Below are 27,523 nucleotides of genomic sequence, written 5' to 3'. Positions count from 1 at the left end.
CCCAAAATTGGGGTGACCCCTCCCCCACCACATCGGGGACCCCTCCGGACCCCCCCCCCCCCAAATCAACCTCGGGGATTCCCCCCCGCCGGGGGGGGATGGTTTGATCCGGCGGAAGCTCCAAGGTGAGGGGGGGGAGGGGAGGGGGGGTGGGGCGGACGGGGGGGGTCCCTCCCCTCCCCCCCCCCATCGACCCTCGCGGGGGCTGTCGGGAGTGGGGGAGGGGCGGATCGATCCCCCCCCGGGGGTTGAAGGGGGGTGGGGGAGGGGCCGAGCATCCCTGGGGAGGGGGGAGGGGAGACCCCCAGACCTGGGGAGATTTGGGGGTCCCAGGTGGGGGGGGGGGGCGCAAGGATTTGGGGTGTGGGGGATGGGATTTGGGGGGTTTTTGGGGGGTGGGATTTGGGGGTCCCCATGGGTCTGTGACCCCCCCTGCCCCCCCAGATGGCGGAGGCGGCCGTGGTGGGCAGTTTTGGGGGGTCCCTGGGGGCTCCGGGGGTCTCCCTCCCCCCGGGCCCGGGGCCGCTGCTGCACCTGGGCCGGGGGCTCCTGAGCTCGGCCGGGAGGAGGCTGCGGAGAGTCCGGGTACGGCTCGGGGGAATTGGGGAGGGGGCGCCCCGAACTGGGGAGGGGGAGCCCCGAATTGGGGAGGGGGAATTGGGGAGGGGGCGCCCCGAATTGGGGAGGGGGAGCCCCGAATTGGGGAGGGGGAATTGGGGAGGGGGCGCCTCGAACTGGGGAGGGGGAATTGGGGAGGGGGCGCCCCGAACTGGGGAGGGGGAGCCCCGAATTGGGGAGGGGGCGCCCCGAATTGGGGAGGGGGAATTGGGGAGGGGGCGCCCCGAATTGGGGAGGGGGCGCCTCGAATTGGAGAGGGGGAATTGGGGAGGGGGCGCCCCGAACTGGGGAGAGGGAGGCCCGAATTGGGGAGGGGGAATTGGGGAGGGGGCGCCCCGAATTGGGGAGGGGGAGCCCCGAATTGGGGAGGGGGAATTGGGGAGGGGGCGCCCCGAATTGGGGAGGGGGCGCCCCGAATTGGGGAGGGGGAATTGGGGAGGGGGCGCCCCGAATTGGGGAGGGGGCGCCTCGAATTGGAGAGGGGGAATTGGGGAGGGGGCGCCCCGAACTGGGGAGAGGGAGGCCCGAATTGGGGAGGGGGAATTGGGGAGGGGGCGCCCCGAACTGGGGAGGGGGAGCCCCGAATTGGGGAGGGGGCGCCCCGAATTGGGGAGGGGGAATTGGGGAGGGGGCGCCCCGAATTGGGGAGGGGGCGCCTCGAATTGGAGAGGGGGAATTGGGGAGGGGGCGCCCCGAACTGGGGAGAGGGAGGCCCGAATTGGGGAGGGGGAATTGGGGAGGGGGCGCCCCGAATTGGGGAGGGGGAGCCCCGAATTGGGGAGGGGGAATTGGGGAGGGGGCGCCCCGAATTGGGGAGGGGGCGCCCCGAATTGGGGAGGGGGAATTGGGGAGGGGGCGCCCCGAATTGGGGAGGGGGCGCCTCGAATTGGAGAGGGGGAATTGGGGAGGGGGAGCCCCGAACTGGGGAGAGGGAGGCCCGAATTGGGGAGGGGGAATTGGGGAGGGGGCGCCCCGAATTGGGGAGGGGGAGCCCCGAATTGGGGAGGGGGAATTGGGGAGGGGGAGCCCCGAATTGGGGAGGGGGAGCCCCGAACTGGGGAGGGGGAATTGGGGAGGGGGCGCCCCGAATTGGGGAGGGGGAGCCCCGAATTGGGGAGGGGGAGCCCCGAATTGGGGAAGGGGAATTGGGGAGGGGGCGCCCCGAATTGGGGAGGGGGAGCCCCGAATTGGGGAGGGGGAGGCCCGAATTGGGGAGGGGGAATTGGGGAGGGGGAATTGGGGAGGGGGCGCCCCGAATTGGGGAGGGGGAATTGGGGAGGGGGAGCCCCGAACTGGGGAGGGCGAATTGGGGAGGGGGAATGGGGGAGGGGAAGCCCCGAATTTGGGGAGGGGGAGCCCCGAATTGGGGAGAGGGAGGCCAAAAATGGGGAGGGGGGCGCTGGAAATGGGATGGGGGACCTCAAAATGAGGAGAGGGACCCCAAAAATGGGAGTCCGGGAGGATTTCGGGGGTCCTGGGGGGATTTTTGGGGTCCCAGGATGGATTTTTGGCGTCCCAGTGTGGATTTTTGGGATCCCGGGGTGATTTTTGGGGTCCCGGGTTGGATTTTGGGATCCCAGGATGGGATTTTGGGATCCCGGAGTGGATTTTTGGGATCCCAGGATGGATTTTGGGGGTCCCGGGGTGACTTTTGGGGTCCCCCCCCAGCCGCACCCCGCAGGGCCCCGGACGTGGCTGTTTTTGGGGGGGGCCGTGGGGGTCTGCGAGGCCGCGGGACTCGACCCCTCCCTGGGGCTGCTGGGGGCCATCACCAGGGGGCTCCCCCACAGGTAAGGGGGGTCCCCAAAAACTGGGGGGGGTCCCCAAAAACTGGGGGGGTCCCCAAAACTCGGGGGAGTTCCCAAAAACTTGGGGAGGGTCCCCAAAACTCGGAGGGGTCCCCAAAACTCGGGGAGGGTCCCTAAAACTGGGGGGGCCCCAAAAACTGGGGGAGGGTCCCCAAAACTCGGAGGGGTCCCCAAAATTTGGGGGGCTCCCCAAAAACTCGGGGGGGTCCTCAAAACTCAGGGGGGTTCCCAAAACCTCGGGGGGGTCCCCAAAAACTGGGGGGGTTCCCCAAAATCTCGAGGAGAGTCCCCAAAGACTCAGAGGGGTCCCAAAAACTGGGGGGGTCCCCAAAACCCGGGGGCTTCCCAAAAACTGGGGGAGGGTCCCCAAAAACTGGGGGGGTTCCCAAAAACTCGGGGGGGTCCCCAAAACTCGGAGGGGTCCCCAAAACTCGGGGAGGGGCCCCAAAACTCGGGGAGGGTCCCTAAAACTGGGGGGGCCCCAAAAACTGGGGGGGTCCCCAAAACTCGGGGAGGGTCCCCAAAACTCGGAGGGGTCCCCAAAACTCAGGGGGGGCCCCAAAAACTGGGGGGTCCCCAAAAAACTCGGGGGGGTCCCCAAAAACTGGGGGGGGTTCCCAAAACTCGGGGGGGTCCCCAAAACCTCGGGAGGGGTCCCCAAAAGTCGGGGGGTCCCTAAAACCTCGGGGGGTCCCCAAAAACTGGGGGAGGGTCCCCAAAAACTGGGGGGGGTCCCAAAACTCGGGGAAGGTCCCCAAAACCTCGGAAGGAGTCCCCAAAACTGGGGGTGTCCCCAAAAACTGGGGGGGGTCCCAAAAACTCAGGGAAGGTCCCCAAAACCTCAGAGGGAGTTCCCAAAAACTCGGGGGGGTCCCCAAAACCTCGGGAGGGGTCCCCAAAAAACTCGGCGGGGTCTCCAAAACTCGGGGGGTCCCCAAAAACTCAGGGGGGGGTCCCCAAAACCTCGGGGGGTCCCCAAAAAACTCGGGGGGGTCCCCAAAAACTGGGGGGGGTCCCAAAACTCGGGGAAGGTCCCCAAAACCTCGGAAGGAGTCCCCAAAACTGGGGGGGTCCCCAAAAACTGGGGGGGGTCCCAAAAACTCGGGGAAGGTCCCCAAAACCTCAGAGGGAGTTCCCAAAAACTCGGGGGGGTCCCCAAAACCTCGGGAGGGGTCTCCAAAAAACTCGGTGGGGTCTCCAAAACTCGGGGGGTCCCCAAAAACTCAGGGGGGGGGTCCCCAAAACCTCGGGGGGTTCCCAAAAAACTCGGGGGGGGTCCCCAAAAAACTCGGCGGGGTCTCCAAAAACTCGGGGGGGTCCCCAAAAGTCGGAGGAGCATTAAAAGGGGGTTCCTAAATTTTGGGGGGGGTCTGGGGAAGGGAGGGACCCCAAAAATGTGAGGGGTGGGTGGGGGAGGGGGTCAGCAAAGGGGGACCCCAAGTTTGGGGGGGGTTGAGGGGGTCCCAGGGGGGATTTTGGAGGGTCCCAGGGGGAATTTTTGGGGTTCCTGGAGGTTTTGGGGGGGTCCTGGGGGGGTTTTGGGGGTTCCTGGAGGTTTTTGGGGTTCTCGGGGGGTTTTTGGAGGGTCCCGGGGTGGATTTGGGGGGTTCTGGGGGGTTTTTGGGGTTCCCAGGGTGGATTTTGGGGTTCCCGGGGTGGATTTGGGGTCTCTCACCCCTGTTCCCAGCCCCCTCCTGCCGGGGGGGTTCCCGGGGTGGATTTTGGGGGTTCTGGGGGGTTTTTGGGGTTCCCGGGTTGGATTTGGGGTTCCCGGGGTGGATTTGGGGGTCTCACCGCATTCCCAGCCCCCTCCTGCCGGGGGGTTCCCGCGTTGGATTTTGGGGGTCCCGGGTTAGATTTGGGGGTCCTGGGGTGGATTTTGTGGTTCCCGGGTTGGATTTTGGGGTTCCTGGGTTGTTTTTGGGGGTCCCGGGTTGTTTTCTGGGGGTCTCACCGCCATTCCCAGCCCCCTCCTGCCGGGGGGTTCCCGGGTTGGATTTGGGGGTTCCCGGGTTGTTTTTTGGGGGTCCCGGGGTGGATTTGGGGGTCTCACCGCCATTCCCAGCCCCCTCCTGCCGGGGGGTTCCCGGGTTGGATTTGGGGGTTCCCGGGTTGTTTTTTGGGGGTCCCGGGGTGGATTTGGGGGTCTCACCGCCATTCCCAGCCCCCTCCTGCCGGGGGGTTCCCGGGTTGGATTTGGGGGTTCCCGGGTTGTTTTTTGGGGGTCCCGGGGTGGATTTGGGGGTCTCACCGCCATTCCCAGCCCCCTCCTGCCGGGGGGTTCCCGGGTTGGATTTGGGGGGTTTTTGGGGGGTTTTTTGGGGTTCCCGGGTTGTTTTTTGGGGGTCCTGGGTTGTTTTCTGGGGGTCTCACCGCCATGCCCAGCCCCCTCCTGCCGGGGGGTTCCCGGGTTGGATTTGGGGGGTTTTTGGGGGGTTTTTTGGGGTTCCCGGGTTGGATTTTGGGGTTCCCGGGTTGTTTTTTGGGGTTCCCGGGTTGTTTTTTGGGGGTCCCGGGTTGATTTTTGGGGGTCTCACCGCCATTCCCAGCCCCCTCCTGCCGGCGGCGCTGCGGGGCCCCCTGGCTCTCCTGGTTTTCTGCTCGGGGCTGTGGCTGCTGCTGGGGCTGATCCTGCGCCTGGGGCTGCGCCTGCTCCTGGGGGGCACCGGGGGGGCCCTGGGCGGGCCCGGACCCCCCCCCCGCCTCTGGGTGGTACGTGGGGGGCCTTTGGGGGGGTCCTGGGGGGGCTACAGGGGGTTAAAAGTGTCCTGGGAGGGGATTTGGGGGGTCCTGGGGGGGGATTTGGGGGTTTAAAGTGCCCTGGGAGGGGATTTGGGGTTCCTGGGGGGATTTGGGGGGTCCTGGGGGGGCTACAGGAGGTTAAAAGTGTCCGGAGAGGGGATTTGGGGGGTCCGGGGGGGGATTTGGGGGTCCTGGGGGGGTTATAGGGGGTTAAAAGTGCCCTGGGAGGGGATTTGGGGGTCCTGGGGGGGAATTTGGGGGTCCTGGGAGGGGATTTGGGGGTCCTGGGGGGGCTACAGGGGGTTAAAAGTGTCCTGGGAGGGGATTTGGGGGTCCTGGGGGGGAATTTGGGGGTCCTGGGAGGGGATTTGGGGGTTCTGGGGGGGCTACAGGGGGTTAAAAGTGTCCTGGGGGGGATTTGGGGGGTCCTGGGGGGGGCTACAGGGGGTTAAAAGTGTCCTGGGAGGGGAATTTGGGGGTCCTGGGGGGGATTTGGGGGGTCCTGGGGGGGCTACAGGGGGTTAAAAGTGTCCGGGGAGGGGAATTGGGGGGTCCTGGGGGGGGATTTGGGGGTCCTGGGGGGGATTTTGGGGGTCCTGGGGGGGATTTGGGGGTCCTGGGGGGGTTATAGGGGGTTAAAAGTGCCCTGGGAGGGGATTTGGGGGGTCCTGGGGGGGATTTGGGGTGTTAGAGGGGTCCTGGAAGAGGATTTGGGGGTCCTGGAGGGGACTTGGGGGGTCCTGGGGGGTTTTTGGGGTCTCAGGGTTATTTTGGTTTTGGGGGGCCCCCAGGCCCTGGTCCGGGTGTTATTTTGGGGTAATTTTGGGGTGTTTTGGGTGTTATTTTGGGGTGGTTTTGGGGGTGATTTCGGGGTGGTTTCGGGGTGATTTCGGGGCATTTCGGGGTCCCCAGGCCCTGGTCCGGACGTTATTTGGGGTAATTTTGGGGTGATTCTGGGGTGTTTTGGGTGTTATTTTGGGGTGGTTTCGGGGGTGTTTCGGGGTGGTTTCGGGGTGGTTTCGGGGTGATTTTGGGGTGATTTCGAGGCGTTTCGGGGTCCCCAGGCCCTGGTCCGGGTGTTATTTTGGGGTGATTTTGGGGTGTTTTGGGTGTTATTTCGGGGTGTTTTTGGGGTGATTTCGGGGAGTTTCGGGGGTGATTTCGGGGTGGTTTCGGGGGTGTTTCGGGGTGGTTTCGGGGTGATTTCGAGGTGGTTTCGGGGTGATTTCGGGGTGGTTTCGGGGTGGTTTCGGGGTGATTTTGGGGTGATTTCGAGGCGTTTCGGGGTCCCCAGGCCCTGGTCCGGGTGTTATTTTGGGGTGATTTTGGGGTGTTTTGGGTGTTATTTCGGGGTGTTTTTGGGGTGATTTCGGGGAGTTTCGGGGGTGATTTCGGGGTGGTTTCGGGGGTGTTTCGGGGTGGTTTCGGGGTGATTTCGAGGTGGTTTCGGGGTGATTTCGGGGTGGTTTCGGGGGTGTTTCGGGGTGATTTTGGGGTGATTTCGGGGCGTTTCGGGGTCCCCAGGCCCTGGTCCGGATGTTCGCGGGGCGGCGCCCGGGGCTCCGCAGCCTCCAGGGGGCGCTGCCGGCCCTGCCCCTCCCCCCCCTCGCCGAGACCGTGCGGCAGGTGCGGGGGGAGGGGCGGGAATTGGGGGGGCCTGGGGGGGTCTGGGGGGGCATTGGGGGGATCTGGGGGGGATTTGGGGGATCTGGGGGGGGTCTTGGAGGGATTTTGGGGGGTCTGGGGGGGCATTGGGGGGATCTGGGGGGGTCTGGGAGGGATTTGGGGGTGATTGGGGGGGTCTGGGGGGCATTGGGGGGATCTGGGGGGGTCTGGGAGGGATTTGGGGGTGATTGAGGGGGTCTGGGGGGCATTGGGGGGATCTGGGGGGGTCTGGGAGGGATTTGGGGGTGATTGGGGGGGTCTGGGGGGCATTGGGGGGATCTGGGGGGGTCTGGGAGGGATTTGGGGGTGATTGGGGGGGTCCGGGAGGGATTTGGGGGGGGTTTGGGGGGTCTGGGAGGGATTTGGGGGGGTCTGGGGGTGATTTGGGGGGGTTTGAGGGACTCTGGGGGGTCCTTGAGGGGTCTGGGGAGGCTTTGGGGGGTTTTTGGGGTGGACTGGGGGTCTTGGAGTTCTCTGGAGGGGTCCCTGGGTGGTTTTGGGGTCCCTGGGTGATTTTTGGGGGGATCCCTGGGTGGTTTTGGGGGGTCCCTGGGTGTTTTTGGGAGTCCCTGGGTGGTTTTGGGGGGACCCTGGGTGATTTTGGGGGTCCCTGGGTGATTTTTGGGGGGTCCCTGGGTGTTTTTGGGGGTCCCTGGGTGGTTTTTGGGGGGACCCTGGGTGATTTTGGGAGTCCCTGGGTGTTTTTGGGGGTCCCTGGGTGATTTTTGGGGGGTCCCTGACCCCGTCTCCCCCCCAGGCCGTGGAGTCGCTGCAGACCCTGGAGCTGGGGGGGGCCGGGGAGGGGCTCCCCCCCCTCGCCCAGAGCTTTTTGGGGGGTCCCGGCCCCCAACTCCAGCGGTGGCTGCGCCTGCGGGGCTGGGCCCTGCCCAGCTACGTGAGGGGGGGTCCTGGGGGGCTTTTGGGGGGTCCTGGGGGGATCTGGGAGGGTCTTGGGGGGATTTGGGGGGGTCCTGGGGGGCTTTTGGGGGGTCTTGGGGGCTTTTGGGGGATCCTGGGGGGATTTTGGAGGGTCCTGAGGGAATTTGGGGGGATCCCGAGGGGATTTGGGGGGTTCTGGGGGGCTTTTGGAGGGTCCGGGGGGGTTTTAGGGAGAAATTTGGGGGTCCTGAGGGGTTTTGGGGGGTCCTGGGTGGATTTGGGGGGTCCTGGGGGGATCTTGGAGGGTCCTGAGGGAATTTGGAGGGTCCCGAGGGGATTTGGGGGGCCCTGGGGGGCTTTTGGGGGGTCCTGGGGGGATCTGGGGGGGTCTTGGGGGGATTTGGGGGGATTTTGGAGGGTCCTGGGGGAATTTGGGGGGGTCCCGAGGGGATTTGGGGGGTTCTGGGGGGCTTTTGGAGGGTCCGGGGGGGTTTTAGGGAGAAATTTGGGGGTCCTGAGGGGTTTTGGGGGGTCCTGGGTGGGTCTGGGGTCCCCAATTTTGTGTCCCCCCCCCCCCCAGCTGAGTGAGCTGTGGGACGAGCAGCTGCATTTGGGGTCTCGGGGACCCCTCCCCGCCACGGGCAGCTACTACCTCATGGTGAGCCCCCCAAAACCGGGACCCCCCAAAACCGGGACCCCCCCAAAAACTGGGACCCCCCCAAAAAAACCTCAACCCCCCCCCCACCCCCCAAAATTTGGGAAATCCCCAAAAACCAGAGAACCCCAAGAAATTTGGGGTTCTGGGAGCTGAGGGGAGGGGTCCCTTCCTCCTGGTTTGGGGGTTTTAGGGCATCCTGCCCCCCAAATTTGGGGTTTTCGGGGGTGGGTGAGGGTCTGACCCCCCAAATTTTGGGGTTCTGATTTTGGGGTGCCCCCCCAGGACCTTTTGGGGCCATCCCAGGGGTCCCCTCCCCCCATTTTTAGTGGTTTTGGGGTCTCCTCCCCCCCAATTTTTGGGGTTTTAGGGGGTCCTGCCCCCCAAATTTGGGGTTTTCGGGGGTGGGTGAGGGTCTGACCCCCCAAATTTTGGGGTTCTGATTTTGGGGTGCCCCCCCAGGACCTTTTGGGGCCGCCCCCGGGGTCCCCTCCCCCCATTTTCGGTGAGTTTGGGGTCTCCTCCCCCCAGTTTTTGGGGTTTTAGGGGGTCCTGCCCCCCAAATTTGGGGTTTTTGGGGGTGGGTGAGGGTCTGACCCCCCAAAATTTGGGGTTCTGATTTTGGGGTGCCCCCCCAGGACCTTTTGGGGCCGCCCCCCACGCGGGTCCCGGCCGCCCGAGCCGCCAACGTCGCCTTCGCCTTCCTGCGCTTCCGGAGCCTCATCCGGGGGGGGGTCCCTGCCCCCCGTGAGCCCCCCAAAACTGGGGAGGGGTCCCGGGGGGGGGTTTGGGGTCTTGGGAATGGAAAATTTGGGGTTGGAAGAGCAAAATTTGGGGTTGGAAGAGGAGGATTTGGGGTCTCGGGGTGATTTGGGGGTTTAAAAAGGGAATTTTGGGGGGTCAGGAGGTTTTTGGGGGGGGTTTGGGGGTGCTGGGGGGGATTTTGGGGGGGTCTGGGGGTGTGGGAGGGGGATTTGGGGTGCGGAGGGGAAGAATTGGGGTTCGGGGGGGGTTTGGGGGGGACAGAGGGGTTTGTGGGGGGATTTTGGGGCTGATTTGGGGGACCCCAGGAGGGTTTGGGGGTTCCAGGGGTGATTTTGGGGGTTCCGGGGTGGTTTTGGGGGTGCCAGGGGTGATTTTGGGGGTTCCAGGGTGATTTTGGGGGTGCCAGGGTGATTTTGGGGGTGCCAGGGGTGATTTTGGGGGTTCCGGGGTGATTTTGGGGGTGCCAGGGGTGATTTTGGGGGTGCCGGGGTGATTTTGGGGGTTCCAGGGTGGTTTTGGGGGTTCCAGGGTGGTTTTGGGGGTGCCGGAGTGGTTTTGGGGGTGCCAGGGTGATTTTGGGGGTGCCAGGGTGGTTTTGGGGGTTCTGGGGTGGTTTTGGGGGTGCCAGGGGTGATTTTGGGGGTTCCGGGGTGATTTTGGGGGTTCCGGGGTGGTTTTGGGGGTGCCAGGGCTGATATTGGGGGTTCTGGGATGATTTTGGGGGTTCCAGGGTGATTTTGGGGGTTCCAGGGTGATTTTGGGGGTGCCAGGGGTGATTTTGGGGGCGGTTTTGGGGTCCCCAGGTGCTGTTCCGGGGGTCCCTCCCCACGTGCTCGGCTCAGTACGAGCGGCTCTTCGACACCACGCGGCTGCCGGGGGAGCACCGGGGTACGGACCCCCCAAAAAACCCCCCCAAAACCCCCCAAAAAACCCCAAATCCTCCCCAAAAACCGCCCAGGACCCCCCCAAACATCCCCGGGAGCCCCAAATCCTTCCAAAAATACCCTGGGACCCCCAAATCCCCGCTGGGACCCCCAAATCCCCCCTGGGACCCCCAAACCCCCCCCGGGACCCCCAAATCCCTCTGGGGACCCCCCAAATCATCCCTTGGGACCCCCGAACCCCCCCTGGGACCCCCAAATCCCCCCTGGGACCCCCAAATCCCCACTGGGACCCCGATATTCCCCCTGGGACCCCCCCAAATCCCTTTGTGGACCCCTGAGCCCCCCCCAAATCCCCCTTAGGACCCCAAACCCCCCCTGGGACCCCCAAATCCCCCCTGGGACCCCCAAACCCACCCCGGGACCCCCAAATCCCCCTTTTCTGACCCCAATTTTCCCCCGGGACCCCCAAAAATCCCTCTGGGAACCCCCAAACCCCCCCTGGGACCCCCAACCTCCCCCTTTGTGACCCCAATTTTCCCCCTGGGACCCTCCCAAATCCCCCTGGGGATTCCCAACCCCCCCCCGGGACCCCAAATTTCCCCCTGGGCCCCCCCAGATCTCTCTGGGGACCCCCAAACCCCCCCCAAAACCCCCTTTAGGACCCCCAAAACCCCCCCAAATCCCTATGGGGACCCCAAAACCCCCTTTAGGACCCCAAATCCCCCCCAAATCTCTCTGGGGACCCCCAACCCCCCCCCCAGATCCCTCTTGGGACCCCCAAATCCCCCCCAAATCCCTCTGGGGACCCCCAAACCCCCCCCAAATCCTTTTAGGGACCTCCAAATTCCCCCCAAAACCCCCTTTAGGAACCCCCCGCCCCCCATTTTTGGGGATCCCCCCCCTGACCCTCCCCCCTCGCCCCCAGACCACCTGCGGCATTTTGGGGGGGGGGTCTCACCTGGCGGTGCTTTTTGGGGGGCGCCTGTTCCGGGTGCCCCTCACGGCGGGGGGGGGGGCGGCCCCTGAGCCCCCCCGAGCTCCAGAGACAATTCCAGAAGGTTCTGGAGCAGCGCCCGGAGCCCGGAGCCCCCCCCGGGACCCCCCCCGGGACCCCCGGGACCCCCCCCGGGACCCCCGAGACCCCCGAGAGCCCCGCGGTGCTGACGGCCGGGAACAGGCGAGGGGGGAGGGGCGTGGGGAGGGTCTGGGGGGGATTTCGGGGGGGGTTTGGGGGGATTTGGGAGGATTTGGGATATTTGAGAGGGGATTCGGGGCATTTTGGGGGGGGATTTGGGGCATTTTGGGGGATTTGGGGCGTTTTGGGGGATTTGGGGCATTTTGGGGGGATTTGGGGCATTTTGGGGGGATTTGGGGCGTTTTGGGGGGGATTTGGGGCATTTTGGGGGGATTTGGGGCATTTTGGGGGGATTTGGGGCATTTTGGGGGGGGATTTGGGGCATTCTGGGGGGATTTGGGGCATTTTGGGGGGATTTGGGGCGTTTTGGGGGGATTTGGGGCATTTTGGGGGGATTTGGGGCATTTTGGGGGATTTGGGGGGTTTAAGGTGTTTGGGGGATTTGGGAGGATTTAAGGAGAATTTGGGATATTTGAGAGGGGATTTGGGGCATTTTGGGGAGAATTTGGGGCATTTTTGGGGGATTTGGGGCATTTGGGAGGGATTTGGGGCATTTTGGGGGCGAATTAAAGCGGTTTGGGGGGCTCTGGGACGCTGAAGGAGCGTTTGGGGTCAATTGTGGAGGATTTGAGGTGTTTTGGGGGTGTTTTGGGGTGTTTTGGGGGTATTTTTGGGGTGTTTTGGGGTCCCTGGTGACGTTTTGGGGTCCCCAGGGCCCCCTGGGCGCGGGCGCGGGCGCTGCTGGTGGCGGGGGGGGGTCCCAGCGCGGCCGCCCTGGGGGTCCTCGAGGACGCCCCGTTCGTCGTCGCCCTCGACCCCTCCCCCACCGCGGGACCCCCCCAAAAACGGGGACCCCCCCCCCGAGGAGCGAGACCCCCCCCGGGATGGGGACCTGGACAACGAGGCCAAGGCGCTGCTGCTGGGACCCCCCGACAACCGGTCAGAGACCCCTCCCCAAAATCCCCCCAAAACCCCCCCTGGGAACCCCAAAATCCCCCCACAACCGGTCAGAGACCCCTCCCCAAAAATCCCCCCAAAACCCCCCTGGGAACCCCAAAATCCCCCCACAACCGGTCAGAGACCCCTCCCCAAAATCCCCCCAAATTCCCCGCCTGGGAACCCCCAAAACCCCCCCACAACCGGTCAGAGACCCCTCCCCAAAATCCCCCCAAAACCCCCTCTGGGAACCCCCAAAATCCCCCCCCAACCGGTCAGAGACCCCTCCCCAAAATCCCCCCAAAACCCCCCCTGGGAACCCCAAAATCCCCCCCAGAACCGGTCAGAGACCCCTCCCCAAAATCCCCCCTGGGAACCCCCAAAATCCCCCCCCAACCGGTCAGAGACCCCTCCCCAAAATCCCCCCTTGGGAATCCCCAAAATCCCCCCCCCACAACCGGTCAGAGACCCCTCCCCAAAATCTCCCCCAAACTCCCCCAAAACCCACCCTGGGACCCCCCCAAACCCCCCAGAACCGGTCAGAGACCCCTCCCCAAAATCTCCCCCAAAACCCCCCCAAAACCCACCCTGGGACCCCCCCAAACCCCCCCACAACCGGTCAGAGACCCCTCCCCAAAATCTCCCCCAAAAGCCCCCAAACCCACCCTGGGACCCCCCAAACCCCCCCTGGGCCCCCCAAACCGACCCTGGGACCCCCAAACCCAACCCAGGAGCCCAGGAGGGATTTGGGGGGAACTGGGGGGGGGCCTTGAGGGACGTTTTTGGGGGGCTCTGGGGATATTTGGGGGTCGCTGGGAGGGGTTTGGGGATGGTTTGAGGGGGTCCAGGGACGATTTTGGGGCTCTGGGGGTGTCCAGGGTGGATTTTGGGGTGTCCTGGGGGGGGGGGATTTAGAGATTTTGGGACCCCCCCGGTGCTTCTTGGAGCTGTTTTGGGGAACTTTGGGTGTTTTGGGAGAGGTTTTGGGGTGGCAGGGATATTTGGGGGGGGTCAGGGTTATTTTGGGGGGGGTCTCAGGGTGGGTTTTGGGGGAGTTTTGGGCCCCCCAGGACCCCCTGTATCCCCCCCCCCCCCCCAGGTGGTTCGACAAATCGCTGACCTTGGTCGTGTTCCCCTCGGGCGCGTGGGGCTGAGCGTGGAGCACTCGTGGGGAGACCCCCCCGTGGCCGGGCACCTCTGGGAGGTACCCCAAAGATCCCCAAAATCCCCCCAAAATCCCTCCAAAATCCCTCCAAAATCCCACCCCAAAGATCCCCCAAAAATCCCCCAAAATCCCTCAAAATCCCACCCCAAAGATCCCCCAAAAATCCCCCAAAATCCCTCAAAATCCACCAAAAGATCCCCCAAAATCCCCCAAAAAATCCCCCAAATCCCCCCAAAATTCCCCCAAAAAACCCAAAATCCCTCAAAAATCCACCCAAAGATCCCCCAAAATCCCCCAAAAACCCCCCAAAATCCCTCAAAAATCCACCCCAAAAACCCCCAAAAATCCCACCCCAAAAATCCCACCCCAAAAACCCCCCAAAATCCCCCAAAAATCCCATCCCAAAAACCCCCCAAAAAATCTCCCAAAAATCCCCCCAAAATACCCCCAAACTTCACTCCAAAATCCCCCCAAAATTCACTCCAAAAATCCCCAAAATCCCCCAAAAATCCCACCCCAAAAACCCCCCAAAATCCCCCCAAAATTCGCCCATAAATTCGCCCAAAAAATCCCCCCCAAATCCCCCAAACCCCCAGAATTCACCCAAAAATTCCCCCAAAATCCCCCAAAAATGGGACACGCCCCCCCCCAATTTTGGGACCCTCCCCAATTTTGGGACACCCCCCCCCCCCCCCCCAATTTTGGGACCCCCCCCTCAATTTTTGGGACCCCCCTCCCCCAATTCTGGGACCCTCCCCCAATTTAGGGATGCCCCCCAATTCTGGGACCCCTCCCCAATTTGGGACCCCCCCCCCCCACCTTTGGGACCCCTCCCCAATTTTGGGGCCCCCCCTTTCCCCCCCAGTTCGCGCTGGCCCTGGACGGTCCCTGGGCTACGACGAGGCCGGGGGCTGCTGGGGGAGGGGCCGGGGCCGGGCCCCGGAGCCCCCCAGGAGCTGCACTGGGACCTCCCCCCGCAGGTACTGGGAGCACTGGGAGGGACTGGGAGGGCGTTTCTGGGGAGATTTCGGTCGATTTGGGGCTATTTTGGGGCGTTTCCGGGCAGGTTTCGGGGGCGCTGCCCAGGCCCGGCAGCGGTTCCGGGCCGTGGCCGAGGGGCTCCAGCTCCACGTGGTGTCGGTCGAGGCCCCCCCGGGACCCCCCGGGACCCCCGAGAGCCCCCAGGAGCTGCTGCCGCTGGCGCTGGAGCTGGCGCTGGTCAGGGTGAGACCCTGGGGACCCCAAAAATCCAACGCCTGGAACCCCAAAAAATCACCTGGGAAGCCCAAAATTCACCCCGAAATCCAGCCCGAAATCCAGCCCGAAATCCAGCCCAAAATCTGCCCCAAATCAGCTGGAATCGGCAAAAATCCATCCCTGGGAAGCCAAATACACCTGGACCCCTAAAAATTCACCTGAGACCCCCCAAACTCCGTCCCAGAGACCCCAATTCCCCAAAAATTCCCTCCAAAATCCCCTCAGGACGCGCGGCCCCGCCCTCACGTACGAGCCCATCCCGACGCGCCTTTTCCTCAACCTGAGACCCCCCCAAAATCCACCTGAGCCCCCCTAAAATCCACCTGAGACCCCCCAAATTCACCTGAGCCCCCCCAAACTCCATCCTAGAGACCCCAAAAGCCCCCAAATCCCTCCAATTCCCCCCCAAATCCCCTCAGGAGCGCGGCCCCGCCCTCACGTTCGAGCCGATCCCGATGCGCCTTTTCCTCGACTTGAGACCCCCCCAAAATCCACCTGAGACCCCCCAAAATCCACCTGAGCTCCCCAAAATCCACCTGAGACCCCCAAACTCCATCCTAGAGACCCCAAAAGCCCCCAAATCCCTCCAATTCCCCCCAAATCCCCTCAGGAGCGCGGCCCCGCCCTCACGTACGAGCCCATCCCGACGCGCCTTTTCCTCGAGGGCCGCGCTGACGGCGCCCGCGGGGTGGGGCGCCCCTGCTGGAGCTGGAGCGCGCCCTGCGGGACCCCCAAAATTCCTGTGAGAAACCCCCCGAAATGGGGCTGGGGACCCCGAAATGGGGCTGGGGGTCCAAAATGGGGCTGGGGACCCCGAAATGGGGTTGGGGACCCCAAAATGGGGCTGGGGACCTCAAAATGGGGCGGGGGACCTCGAAATGGGGCTGGGGACACCGAAATGGGGCTGGGACACCGAAATGGGGCTGGGGACCCTAAAATGGGGCTGGGGGACCCCGAAATGGGGCTGGGGGGATGCTGGGGGTCACTGGAGGGTCTCGGGTTTGGGGGGTTACTGGGGGTGTTATTTGGGGGAAATGTGAGGGGAAAAAAGGGCGGGAAAAGCGAGAGAGGGAAAAGGGAGGGAAAGGTGAGGGGGAAAAGGGCGGGAAAATGTGAGGGGAAAACGGGCGGGAAACGTGAGGGGAAAAGGGAGGGAAAGGTGAGGGGGGGAAAGGGCGGGAAACGTGAGGGAAAAAGGGAGGGAAACGTGAGGGGAGAAAAGGGCGGGAAACGTGAGGGGAGAAAAGGGCGGAAAACGTGGGGGAAAGGGAGGGAAACGTGAGGGGGGAAAGGGCGGGAAACGTGAGGGGAGAAAAGGGCGGGAAAAGAGCAGTGGCGGGCGCTGCTCGAGGGCTCCTGGCCGGGGTTTGGGGGCACCTCTGGGGGGTTTCTGGGGGCCCCCCTGACTTGCGGCCTCCCCAGCGGGGGCGGCGGCGGGCGCTGCTGGAGGCGGCGCTGGCGCAGGCGCGGGGGGCGGCGGCGGGCGGCCATGACGGGGGCGGGGCTGGAGCGGCACCTGCAGGCGCTGGCGGCCGTGGCCAATCAGATGGAGCTCCGCCCTCCCTTCCTCACACAGGTGGGCGGGGCTTGGGAGGGGGGGTGTGGCCTGGGAGGGGGTGGGGTCCCACCTGAGAAGGGGCGGGGCCTGGCTTGGAATTGCCTTATAAGGAGGTGGGTGGGGCGTGGGTGTGGTCAAGAGAGCGTGGTTTGATTAATGAGGGGGCGGGGGCCTAAATCAGAAAGGGGTGGGGCTTAACAAGGTGGGGTTTAATCATTACCTTATAAGGAGATGGGTGGGGTGTGGGTGTGGCACAGAGGGGCGTGGTTTGGGTTAATGAGGGGGCGGGGCCTAAATCGGGAAGGGGTGGGGCTTAACAAGGTGGGGTTTAATTGTTGCCTTATAAGGAGGTGGGTGGGGCAGGGGTGTGGCACAGAGGGGCGTGGTTTGGGTTAATGAGGGGGCGGGGCCTAAATCGGGAAGGGGTGGGGCTTAACAAGGTGGGGTTTAATTGTTGCCTTATAAGGAGGTGGGTGGGGGCAGGGGTGTGGCCGGGAAGGGCGTGGTTTCGGTTAATGAGGGGGCGGGCTAAATCGGGAAAGGGTGGGGCTTAACAAGGTGGGGTTTAATTGTTGCCTTATAAGGAGATGGGTGGGGCAGGGGTGTGGCTGGGAGGGGGCGTGGTTTGGGTTAATGAGGGGGCGGGGCTTGGGAGGGGGGCTGGGCTAAGAAGGGGCGGAGCCTAAGTCAGGAAGGGGTGGGGCTTAACAAGGCGGGGTTTAATCATTACCTTATAAGGAGGTGGGTGGGGCGTGGGTGTGGCTGGGAGGGGCGTGGTTTGATTAATGAGGGGGCGGGGCCTAAGTCGGGAGGGGTGGGCTTAACAAGGCGGGGTTTAACCGTTGCCTTATAAGGAGGTGGGTGGAGCCAGAGAAGGGCGTGGCCGAAGGAGGCCCACGGTGATTGGCTGGGATGGGGGGGGCGTGGTTGTGGGCAGCCCTCATTTGCATGTCTCTGTCTCCGCCCCCTCCCCCCCCCAGGTGCTGGGGCAGCCCTGGGCTCTGGCCTTTAGCCCCGCCCCCCGGCCACACCCCCCGCTGCTGCCCCGCCCCCTGCGGCCCGCGGGGGGGGGCTTCAACCCGGTGGGTACTGGGGGGCACTGGGAGGGACTGGGAGGGGACTGGAGGGACTGGGGGGAACTGGGAGGGGATTGGGAGGGACTGGGAGGGACTGGGAGGGGATTGGGAGGGACTGGGGGGCACTGGGAGGGACTGGGAGGGGATTGGGAGGGACTGGGGGGAACTGGGAGGGACTGGGAGGGGATTGGGAGGGACTGGGGGGAACTGGGAGGGGATTGGGAGGGACTGGGGGGCACTGGGAGGGACTGGGAGGGGATTGGGAGGGACTGGGGGGCACTGGGAGGGATTGGGAGGGATTGGGAGGGACTGGGGGGAACTGGGAGGGACTGGGAGGGGATTGGGAGGGACTGGGGGGTTACTGGGGGGCACTCACAGGGTCAATGGGGTTTAACTGGGGGCACTGGGAGGGACTGGGGGTTACTGGGGGGCACTGGGAGGGTTAATGGGGTTTAACTGGGGGGCACTGGGAGGTACTGGGGGGAACTGGGGGGGCACTGGGAGGTTAATGGGGTTTAACTGGGGGAAATTGAGAGGTTAATGGATTTAACTGGGGTGGGAACTGGAGGCACTGGGGCGGCAATGGCGGTTACTGGGAGGTTACTGGGAGGTTACTGGGAGGTTACTGGGAGGTTACTGGTGCTCACTGGTGCTCCCTGGCCCCCCCAGCCCCACCAGGACGGTTACGGGGTGTCCTTCACGGGGGGAGGGGACGACGGCCCCGTCCTCGTCCACATCTCTGCAGGAGGGGTCCCCGAAAACGGTGAGTGGGACCCCCAAAAATACCCCAAAAAACCCCCCAACCCCCAACCCCCCCCCCAAAAAAAACCCCCAAACCCCTCAAAAACCCCCCAAAAAACCATAAAGCCCCAAAAAATCTCCCGAAACCCCCCAAACCAACACAAACCTCCAAACACCCCCCAAAACCCCCCTAAAAAAAACCCCCAAACCCCCCCAAAACCCCAAAACTCCCCCAAAAAACCCCCCAAAAAACCCAAAACCCCCCAAAAACCCCCCAAAACCCCCCAAAACCCCCCTATAAACACCCAAAACCCCCCCAAAACCCCAAAACCCCCCAAAATCCCCCAATAAACCCAACCCCAATACCCCAAAAACCCCCAGAACGCCCCCAAAACCCCAAAACCCCCAACCCCCAAAAACCTTCCCCAAAAAACACTAAAACCCCCACAAAAACCCCAAAACCACCCCCAAAACACCCAAAACCCGCCAAACCCCCCCCAAAAAAACCCAAAACCCCCAAAAAACACCAACCCCCCCCAAAAACACCCAAAACCCCCCAAAACCCCCCCAAAAAAACTCAATCCCCCCCAAACCCCCCCCAAAAACCCCCAAAACCCCCAAAAACCCCCCCAAAAAACCCAACCCCCCCCCAAAAAAAACCCCAAAAAACCTCAAACCCCCCAAAACCCCCCCAAAACCCCCCAAAAAAACACCAAAACCCCCCAAAAACCCCCAAACCCCCCCCAAAAAAACCCAAAAAAACCCCCCAACCCCCCCTCCCAGCCCCCTCCCCCCCCTCCCTCGGGGGGTCCCGGGGGGTTTTTGGGGTCTGGGGGTTCTCCCCCGCCCCTCCCCCCCCCAGGACCCCTCCCCAGCCCGCCCCTCCCCCCCAGGACCCCCGGCTGTTCTCGGGGCGGCTCCGGGCGGCGCTGGCGGAGCTGCGGCAGCTGCGGGGGGGGGAGGGGTGAGCGGGGACCCCCCCCCAATAAACACCGGAGAGACCCCAACACCCCCCCCGTGTACTGGGAGTTACTGGGGGGCACTGGGAGGGCACTGGGAGGGCACTGGGAGTTACTGGGGGGGACTGGGAGTTACTGGGGGGCACTGGGAGTTACTGGGGGGGACTGGGAGGGCACTGGGAGGGCACTGGGAGTTACTGGGGGGGACTGGGGGGGCACTGGGAGTTACTGGGGGGACTGGGAGGGTATTGGGAGGTACTGGGGGGACTGGGAGTTACTGGGGGGGACTGGGAGGGCACTGGGGGGGACTGGGAGGGTATTGGGAGGGCACTGGGGGGGACTGGGGGGGTATTGGGAGGGCACTGGGGGGGACTGGGGGGGTATTGGGAGGGCACTGGGAATTACTGGGAGGACACTGGGAGTTACTGGGGGGCACTGGGGGGGCACTGGGAGTTACTGGGGGGCACTGGGAGGGCATTGGGAGTTACTGGGAGTTACTGGGGGGCACTGGGAGGGCACTGGGGGGGACTGGGGGGGACTGGGGGGGCACTGGGAGGGCACTGGGAGTTATTGGGGGGCACTGGGAGGGCACTGGGGGGGACTGGGGGGGTATTGGGAGGGCACTGGGGGAACTGGGAGGGCACTGGGAGGCACTGGGAGTTACTGGGGGGGCACTGGGAGGGCACTGGGAGTTACTGGGGGGCACTGGGAGGGCACTGGGGGGGCACTGGGAGTTACTGGGGGAACTGGGAGGGCACTGGGAGGTACTGGGAGGTTATTGGGAGGTTACTGGGGGGGCACTGGGAGTTACTGGGGGCACTGGGAGGGCACTGGGAGGGCACTGGGAGTTACTGGGGGAACTGGGAGGGCACTGGGAGTTACTGGGGGGGCACTGGGGGGGCCCTGGGAGTTACTGGGGGGACTGGGAGGGCACTGGGGGGGCACTGGGGGGGCACTGGGAGGGTACTGGGAGGGCACTGGGAGTTACTGGGGGAACTGGGAGGTCACTGGGAGTTACTGGGGCGGCACCCCCCGCACGTCACCGGAAGTTACGTCACCGGACGTTACGTCACCGGAAGCGGCCGTGGACTCGCCCGGAAGTTCCTTTCCCCTGACGGCCAAGATGGCGGCGCGGCGCGGCGCGTCCCGGGCCCCGAATCGCCTCAGGGCCCCGAACCGCGACCGGCCCCGGGCCCGCAATCGGCACAGGGCGGACGCGGAGTCCCCGGGCCGCGTGTACCTGCCCGGGGAGGGGCCGCCGCTGGGCCCCGGCGAGGAGCTGGTGATGGATGAGGAGGCCTACGTGATGTATCACCGCGCCGGCACCGGTAGCGGCGGCTCGGGGGCAGAGAGCGGCGCGGAGGGGCCCGGGAGGGGCCCGGGAGGGGTCCGGGAGGGGGCTGGGGGGTCCTGGAGGGGTCCGGGAGGGGCGGAGGGGTCGTGGAGGGGCGGAGGGGTCCGGGAGGGGTCCTGGAGGGGTCCGGGAGGGGCGGAGGGGTCCGGGAGGGGTCCTGGAGGGGTCCGGGAGGGGCGGAGGGGTCCGGGAGGGGTCCGGGAGGGGCGGAGGGGCCCGGGAGGGGCCCGGGAGGGGCGGAGGGGCCCGGGAGGGGCGGAGGGGCCTAGGGGGGTCGTGAGGGGGGGGGGCTGAGGGGGTAATGAGGGGCCATGGGGGCTCTGGAAGGTCACTGGAGTTACTGGGAGGGCTCTGGAGTTATTGGGAGGGCACTGGGAGGTCACTGGGAGGTCACTGGAGTTACTGGGAGGGCACAGGGAGGGCACTGGGAGTTACTGGGAGGGCACCGGAGTTACTGGGAGGGCACTGGGAGGGCACTGGAGTTACTGGGAGGGCACTGGGAGGTCACCGGAGTTACTGGGAGGGCACCGGAGTTACTGGGAGGTCACTGAGAGGTCACTGGAGTTACTGGGAGGGCACTGGGAGGGCACTGGGAGTTACTGGGAGGTCACTGGAGTTACTGGGAGGGCACTGGGAGGGCACCGGAGTTACTGGGAGGGCACTGGGAGGGCACCGGAGTTACTGGGAGGGCACTGGAGTTACTGGGAAGGGACAGGGAGGTCACTGGAGTTACTGGGAGGGCACTGGAGTTACTGGGAGGTCACTGGAGTTACTGGGAGGGCACTGGAGTTACTGGGAAGGGACAGGGAGGTCACTGGAGTTACTGGGAGGGCACTGGAGTTACTGGGAGGTCACTGGAGTTACTGGGAGGGCACTGGAGTTACTGGGAAGGGACAGGGAGGTCACTGGAGTTACTGGGAGGTCACTGGAGTTACTGGGAGGGCACTGGAGTTACTGGGAGGTCACTGGAGTTACTGGGAGGGCACTGGGAGGGCACTGGAGTTACTGGGAGGGCACTGGGAGGGCACTGGAGTTACTGGGAGGTCACTGGAGTTACTGGGAGGGCACTGGAGTTACTGGGAGGTCACTGGAGTTACTGGGAGGGCACTGGGAGGGCACTGGAGTTACTGGGAAGGCACTGGGAGGGCACTGGGAGTTACTGGGAGGCCACTGGAGTTACTGGGAGGGCACTGGAGTTACTGGGAAGGTCCGGGGGGGTCTTGGAGGGGTCTGGAGAGGGACAGAGGGGGTGGGGGAGGGGTCCTTGGGGGGATGGGGAACCCCCAGAGCCCCGGTGAGGGGTTGGGGGGAACTGGGGAGGGGTGGGGGCGGTTCTGGGGGTTCGTGGGGGGCAGGGGGGAGAAAAGGGCGGGAAGAGGAAGGGAAATGTGAGGGGAGAAGGGGAGACGGGGGAAAAGGGAGGGAAACATGAGGGGAGAAAAAGGCGGGAAACGTGAGGGGAGCAAAGGGAAAGGTGAGGGGGGAAAAGGGAGAAAAGAGAGGGAAATGTGAGGGGAGAAAAGGGCGGGAAAGGTGAGGGGAGAGAAAAGGGAGAGAAAGGTGAGGGGGGGAAGGTGAGGGGAGAAAAGGGAGAGAAAGGTGAAGGAAAATAAAGTGGAAAACGTGAGGGGAAAAAGGGGAGGGAAATGTGAGGGGAAAAAGGGCGGGAAAGGTGAAGGAAAAGAAGGTGGAAAACGCGACGGGAGGGAAAGGTGAGGGGGAAAAGGCAGGGAAAGGTGAGGGGGAAAAGGCAGGGAAAGGTGAGGGGGAAAAGGGAGGGAAACGTGAGGGGAAAAAAGAGAGGGAAATGTGAGGGGGGAAGAGGGAGGGAAACGTGAGGGGGGAAAAGGGAGAAAAGAGCGGGAAATGTGAGGGGGAAAAGGGAAACATGAGGGAGGAAAGGGAGGGAAACGTGAGGGGATGTGAGGGATCCTGGGGGGTCCCGTGAGGGGTTTTTGGGGGGTCCCATGAGGGATTTTTGGGGGGTCCCGTGAGGGGTTTTTGGGGGGTTTTTAGGGGAGTCCCGAGCTGGGGGGGGGGGAGGGGAGGGGTTTGAGGGGAGGTTTTGGGGTTCCCGAGGGTCTCGGGAGGATTTTGGGGGGGGGGTTCCGGGGGTCGCTGAGCCCCCTCCCCTCCCCCCCCAGGGTCGCCGTGCCTGAGCTTTGACGTGGTGCGGGACGGGCTGGGGGAGGGGCGGGAGGAGCCCCCCCCTGTCTGTGCTGCTCTGTGCGGGCACCCAGGCCGAGACCCCCGGCGCCAACCGGTGAGAGACCCCCGGGACCCCCCCCAAATTCCTCCTGACCCCCCCCCCCCCCAGAGCTCCCTGGGAACCCGAAAATCTCCCCAGGACTCCCCAAAAACAACCCCCAGGACCTCCCGGCCCTGCCAAACCCCCTGGGGACCCCCCAGACCCCCCAAAAATGCTCTCAGGGACCCCCCAGGAGCCCCAAAAATGTTCTCAGAAACCCCCCAAAAATGCTCTCAGAGATCCCCCCAGACCCCCCAAAAATGCTCCCAGGGACCCCCCAGGACCCCCCAAAATGCTCTCAGGGAACCCCCAAAAATGCTCCCAGGGACCCCCCAGGATCCCCAAAAATGCCCTCAGGGGCCCCCCAGAACCCCAAAAATGCCCTCAGGACCCCCCAAAAATGCTCTCAGGGACCCCCCAGGCCCCCCAAAAATGCCCTCAGGTGCCCCCCAGACCCCCAAAAATGCTCTCAGGACCCCCCAAAAATGCTCTCAGAGACCCCCCCAGGACCCCCCAAAATGCTCTCAGAGACCCCCCAGGAGCCCCAAAAATGCTCTTAGGGACCCCCCAAAAATGCTCTTAGGGACCCCCCAGGCCCCCCAAAAATGCCCTCAGGGACCCCCCAGCCCCCCCCGACTCCCCCACGACCCCTTAACCCCTCCCCTCATTTTGGGGGCCTCTCCTCCTTCATCTCCCCTCCCCCACTTTTGGGGGTTCCCTCTGTCTCCCTCCCTCCCCCCTTTTGGCCGGGGGGGGGTTTTGGGGTGTCGCCCCTGCCCTCATTTTGGGTGTCCCCCCCCCCCAGGGTGCTGCTGCTGCAGATGCAGAACCTGCACGGGCTGCGGCGGGGGGGGGGGAGGGGGGGACGGCAGCGACAGCGACAGCGACGAGGAGGGGGAGGGGCGGGAGCCGCAGCTGCTGCTCCTCATGGCCCCCCACTACGGGGGGGTCAACCGGCTGCGGGTACGGACCCCACCCCAAATAAAAAACACCCCCCACCCTGGGAACCCCAAAAGCGCTCTGGGACTCCCCAAACACCCCTGGGACCCCTCCCCGAATCAGCCTGGGGGGTCCCTCAAAGGAACCTGGGGCACCCTTGGGATCCCCCCAAATGCCCCCTGGGACCCCCAAAAAACCCTGGGGAACCCCTGGGATCCCCAAATACCCCTTGGGACACCCCTGGGACCCCCCAAATACCCTCTGGGACCCCTCCCCGAATCAGCCCGGGGGTCCCTCAAAGGAACCTGGGGCACCCCTGGGACCCCCCAAATACCCCTTGAGACACCCCTGGGACCCCCCAAATACCCCCTGGGACCCCCCAAATACCCCCTGGGATCCCCAAACACCCCTGGGACCCCTCCCCGAATCAGCCTGGGGGGTCCCTCAAAGGAACCTGGGGCACCCTTGGGATCCCCCCAAATACCCCTTGGGACACCCCTGGGACCCATGAATATCCCCTGGGACCCCCCAAATACCCCTTGGGACCCTCAAATGCCCCCTGGGACCCCCAAAAAACCCTGGGGAACTCCTGGGATCCCCAAATACCCCTTGGGACCCTCAAATACCCCTTGGGACACCCCTGGGACCCCCCAAATACCCCCTGGGACCCCTCCCCGAATCAGCCCGGGGGTCCCTCAAAGGAACCTGGGGCACCCCTGGGACCCCCCAAATACCCCTTGGGACACCCCTGGGACCCTTAAATACCCCCTGGGACCCCCAAAAAACCCTGGGGAACTCCTGGGATCCCCAAATACCCCCTGGGACCGCCTCAAAAAAAACACCTTGGGGTGCCCTGGGACCCCCCAAATACCCTCTGGGACCCCCAAAAAACCGTGGGGAACCCCTGGGATTCCCCAAATACTCCCTGGGACCCCCCAAAAAAACCCTGGGGCACCCTTGGGATCCCCAAATACCCCCTGGGACCCCCCAAATACCCCCTGGGACCCTCAAATACCCCCTGGGACCCCCAAAAAAACCCTGGGGAACCCCTGGGACCCCCCAAATACCCCTGGGACCCTCAAATACCCCCTGGGACCCCCAAAAAACCCTGGGACCCCCAAAAAACTCTGGGGAACCCCTGGGACCCCCCAAATACCCCTGGGACCCCCAAAAAAACCACCTTGAGGTGCCCTGGGACCCCCAAAAAACTGTGGGGAACCCCTGGGATCCCCCAAATACCCCCTGGGATTTCCCCAGAAAACCCCTGGGGAACCCCTGGGATGCCCCCAAATGCCCCCTGGGACCCCCAAAAAACCCTGAAGCTCCCCCTGAAACCCTCCCAGGATCCTCAGGGACCCCCCCAAACTCCCCCAAACCCCCTTTGGGACCCCCCCCACCCCCCCCCGAGCCCCTTTTTGAGGGTCCTGATCTCCCCTTCCCCCTTTTTCCGCCCCCCCCCCCCCCCCCCACAGGTGACGTCCCTCGGGGGGTCCCCGATCGCGGCCGTGTGGTCGGAGCGGGGCCAGGTGGAGGTGCTGGGCTTAGGGGGGGCCCTGGGGGCCCTGGGGGGCGAATTTGGGGAGGGGGATTTGAGGAGGGGGCCGAAGACCGTCCAGCAGGGGGCGCTGCCCGCGCTCGCCACCTTCAGCGGCCACTTGGACGAGGGGTTCGGGCTGGACTGGAGCCCCCAGAGCCCCGGTGAGGGGTGGGGGGGAATGGGGAGGGCTGGGGGCGGTTATGGGGGGTCAATGGGGAGAAAAGGGCTGGGGTGGAGCCCCCAGAGCCCCGGTGAGGGGTGGGGGGGGATGGGGAGGGCTGGGGGCGGTTATGGGGGGTCAAGGGGGGTCAATGGGGAGAAAAGGGCTGGACTGGAGCCCCCAGAGCCCCGGTAAGGGGTGGGGGGGAATGGGGAGGGCTGGGGGCGGTTCTGGGGGGCTGGGGGCTCGTGGGGGGTCAAGGGGGAGAAAAGGGTGGGAGTGGAACCCCCAGAGCCCCGGTGAGGGGTGGGGGAAAAGGGTGGGAATTGTGAGGGGAGAAAAGGGAGGGAAACGTGAGGGGAAAAGGGCGGGAAAGGTGAGGGGAAAAGGGCGGGAAAGGTGAGGGGGGAAAAGGGAGGGAAAGGTGAGGGGAAAAGAAGGCGGAAAACGCGAGGGGGAAAAGGGAATGTGGTGGGTGCAGCTCGGGAGGCTCCTGGGAGGAGTTTGGGGTGATCATTGGGGGGGGGTCTCTGGGGGTCCCCCTACCCTGTACTTGGGACACTGGGGCTTGGGGGAGGTCTGCAGGGTTGTGGGGTCTGGGCGCTCAGGGGGGTTTGAGTTGGAGGCGAGGCCCCAGTATGAATTTGGGGGATATTTTGGGGGGCTCCTGCCTTGGGAAGGGCCGTGTCCCCACTGCCTGACCCCTCTCCCCCCCTGCCCCTCCAGGCCGGCTGCTGTCCGGGGACGTCCGGGGCCGCATCCATCGCTGGGAGCCGCGCGAGGGCGGCTGGGCCGTGGACCAGCGGCCGCTGCTCGGCCACGGCGGCAGCGTCGAGGACCTGCAGTGGTCACCCAGCGAGGCCTCGGTGAGGACGAGGGGCGGCACGGCGGTCACCCGTTCGCCCCCTTCGGGGTCACCCAACCCGCTCGGGGTCACCCAACCCGCTCGGGGTCGTCCCTTTCCCTGCCCCCAGGTGTTCATCTCGTGCTCCTCGGACGCCTCCATCCGCGTCTGGGACGTGCGGGCCCCCCCCGGCCCGCGCCTGCCAGCTGACCGTGGCCTCGGCCCACGACGGCGACGTCAACGTCATCGCCTGGAGCCGGCGGGAGCCGGCGGCGCTGCTCAGCGGGGGGGACGACGGCGCCCTGCGCCTCTGGGACCTGAGAAACATCCAGGTGAGACCCCAAACTGGGATCCCCCACCCTGACCCCCGAGGGACCCCGCCCCACCCCGCCCCACCCCGCCCCACGGCGCCTCTGGGACCTGAGAAACATCCGGGTGAGACCCCAAACTGGGATCCCCCACCCTGACCCCCGAGGGACCCCGCCCCACGGCGCCCTGCGCCTCTGGGACCTGAGAAACATCCGGGTGTGAGACCCCAAATGGACCCCAGCCCCTACCCCCACGGCGCCCTGCGCCTCTGGGGCTTCGGGAACATCTGGGTGAGACCCCAAACTGCCATAGGCCCCCCAAACTGCCCTTAGAGTGCCCAAACTGCCCCCCCAGACCCCCCAAACTGCCCCTAGACCCCCAAACTGCCCCTAGAGCCCCCAAACTGCCCCCTAGACCCCCAAACTGCCCCCTAGAGCCCCCAAACTCCCCCTTAGACCCCCCAAACTGCCCCTAGACCCCCCAAACTGCCGCCCATCCCCCCCAAACTGCCCCCCAGCCCCCCCAAACTCACCCCCTGCCCATCCTCCCCCCGCAGACCAGCTCCTCGTGCGTGGCCACCTTCAAGCAGCACCGCGGGCCCATCACCTCGGTCCAGTGGCACCCGGGCGAGAGCGGCGTCCTGGCGGCCGCGGGCGAGGACGACCTGGTCACGCAGTGGGACCTGGGCGTGGAGCGGGACCCCGAGGCGGGGGAGGGGCCCCGCGGGAGGGGGAGGGGCTGCGGGCGCTGCCCCCCCAGCTGCTGTTCCTGCACCAGGGCGAGCGCGAGGTGAAGGAGCTGCACTGGCACCCGCAGTGCCCGGGGCTGCTGCTCTGCACCGGCCGCCTCGGCATCGCCGCCTTCCGCACCATCAGCGTCTGAGGGGGCCGGAACTGGGGAGGGAGCGGAGGGATGGGGGTGGGGAACCCCGAATTGGGGAGGGGAGCGGAGGGATGGGGGTGGGGAACCCTGAAATGGGAAAGGGAGTGGAGGGATGGGGGTGGGGAACCCCGAAATGGGGAGGGGAGCGGAGGGATGGGGGTGGGGAACCCCGAATTGGGGAGGGGAGCGGAGGGATGGGGGTGGGGGACCCCGAAATGGGGTGGGGTACCCCGAAATGGGGCAGGGAACCCTGAAATGGGGTGGGGAACTCGAAATGGGGCCTGGAACCCCGAAATGGGGAGGGGAGCGGAGGGATGGGGGTGGGGAACCCCAAAATGGGGTGGGGCACCCTGAAATGGGGTGGGGTAACCCAAAATGGGGTGGGGTAACCCGAAATGGGGCGGGGA

The 27,523-nt window shown here is 65.1% G+C and overlaps 2 protein-coding genes across 2 annotated transcripts; both read left to right on the top strand.

The window, feature by feature from the left end:
• Nucleotides 1–59: 59 nt before the first annotated feature.
• Nucleotides 60–17,079, top strand: LOC138101085 (palmitoyl thioesterase CPT1C-like). Its single transcript, XM_068998925.1, has 17 exons — nucleotides 60–125; nucleotides 445–585; nucleotides 2,287–2,408; nucleotides 4,976–5,138; nucleotides 6,693–6,794; nucleotides 7,591–7,728; nucleotides 8,293–8,370; nucleotides 9,006–9,114; nucleotides 9,936–10,020; nucleotides 10,942–11,193; nucleotides 11,865–12,090; nucleotides 13,187–13,291; nucleotides 14,118–14,232; nucleotides 14,319–14,476; nucleotides 15,120–15,251; nucleotides 15,932–16,085; nucleotides 17,048–17,079. Exons 2-17 carry the CDS (start codon nucleotides 445–447, stop codon nucleotides 17,077–17,079), a joined length of 2,112 nt encoding a protein of 703 aa, XP_068855026.1. The 5' UTR covers nucleotides 60–125.
• A 2,871-nt stretch (nucleotides 17,080–19,950) lies between these two features.
• On the top strand, nucleotides 19,951–27,131 carry GRWD1 (glutamate rich WD repeat containing 1). The gene is given in 11 exon segments (XM_068998909.1): nucleotides 19,951–20,171; nucleotides 22,342–22,400; nucleotides 22,402–22,460; nucleotides 23,251–23,289; nucleotides 23,291–23,408; nucleotides 24,857–25,082; nucleotides 25,808–25,947; nucleotides 26,056–26,109; nucleotides 26,111–26,257; nucleotides 26,791–26,952; nucleotides 26,955–27,131. Coding segments are annotated over 11 exon segments (1,371 nt in total). The 5' UTR covers nucleotides 19,951–19,966; the 3' UTR covers nucleotides 27,117–27,131.
• Nucleotides 27,132–27,523: the final 392 nt, after the last annotated feature.

This window comes from Aphelocoma coerulescens, unplaced genomic scaffold, assembly GCF_041296385.1.
Source record: "Aphelocoma coerulescens isolate FSJ_1873_10779 unplaced genomic scaffold, UR_Acoe_1.0 HiC_scaffold_188, whole genome shotgun sequence".
Classification (NCBI taxonomy): Eukaryota; Metazoa; Chordata; class Aves; order Passeriformes; family Corvidae; genus Aphelocoma; species Aphelocoma coerulescens.
This window is presented reverse-complemented; position numbering and strand designations above follow the sequence as displayed.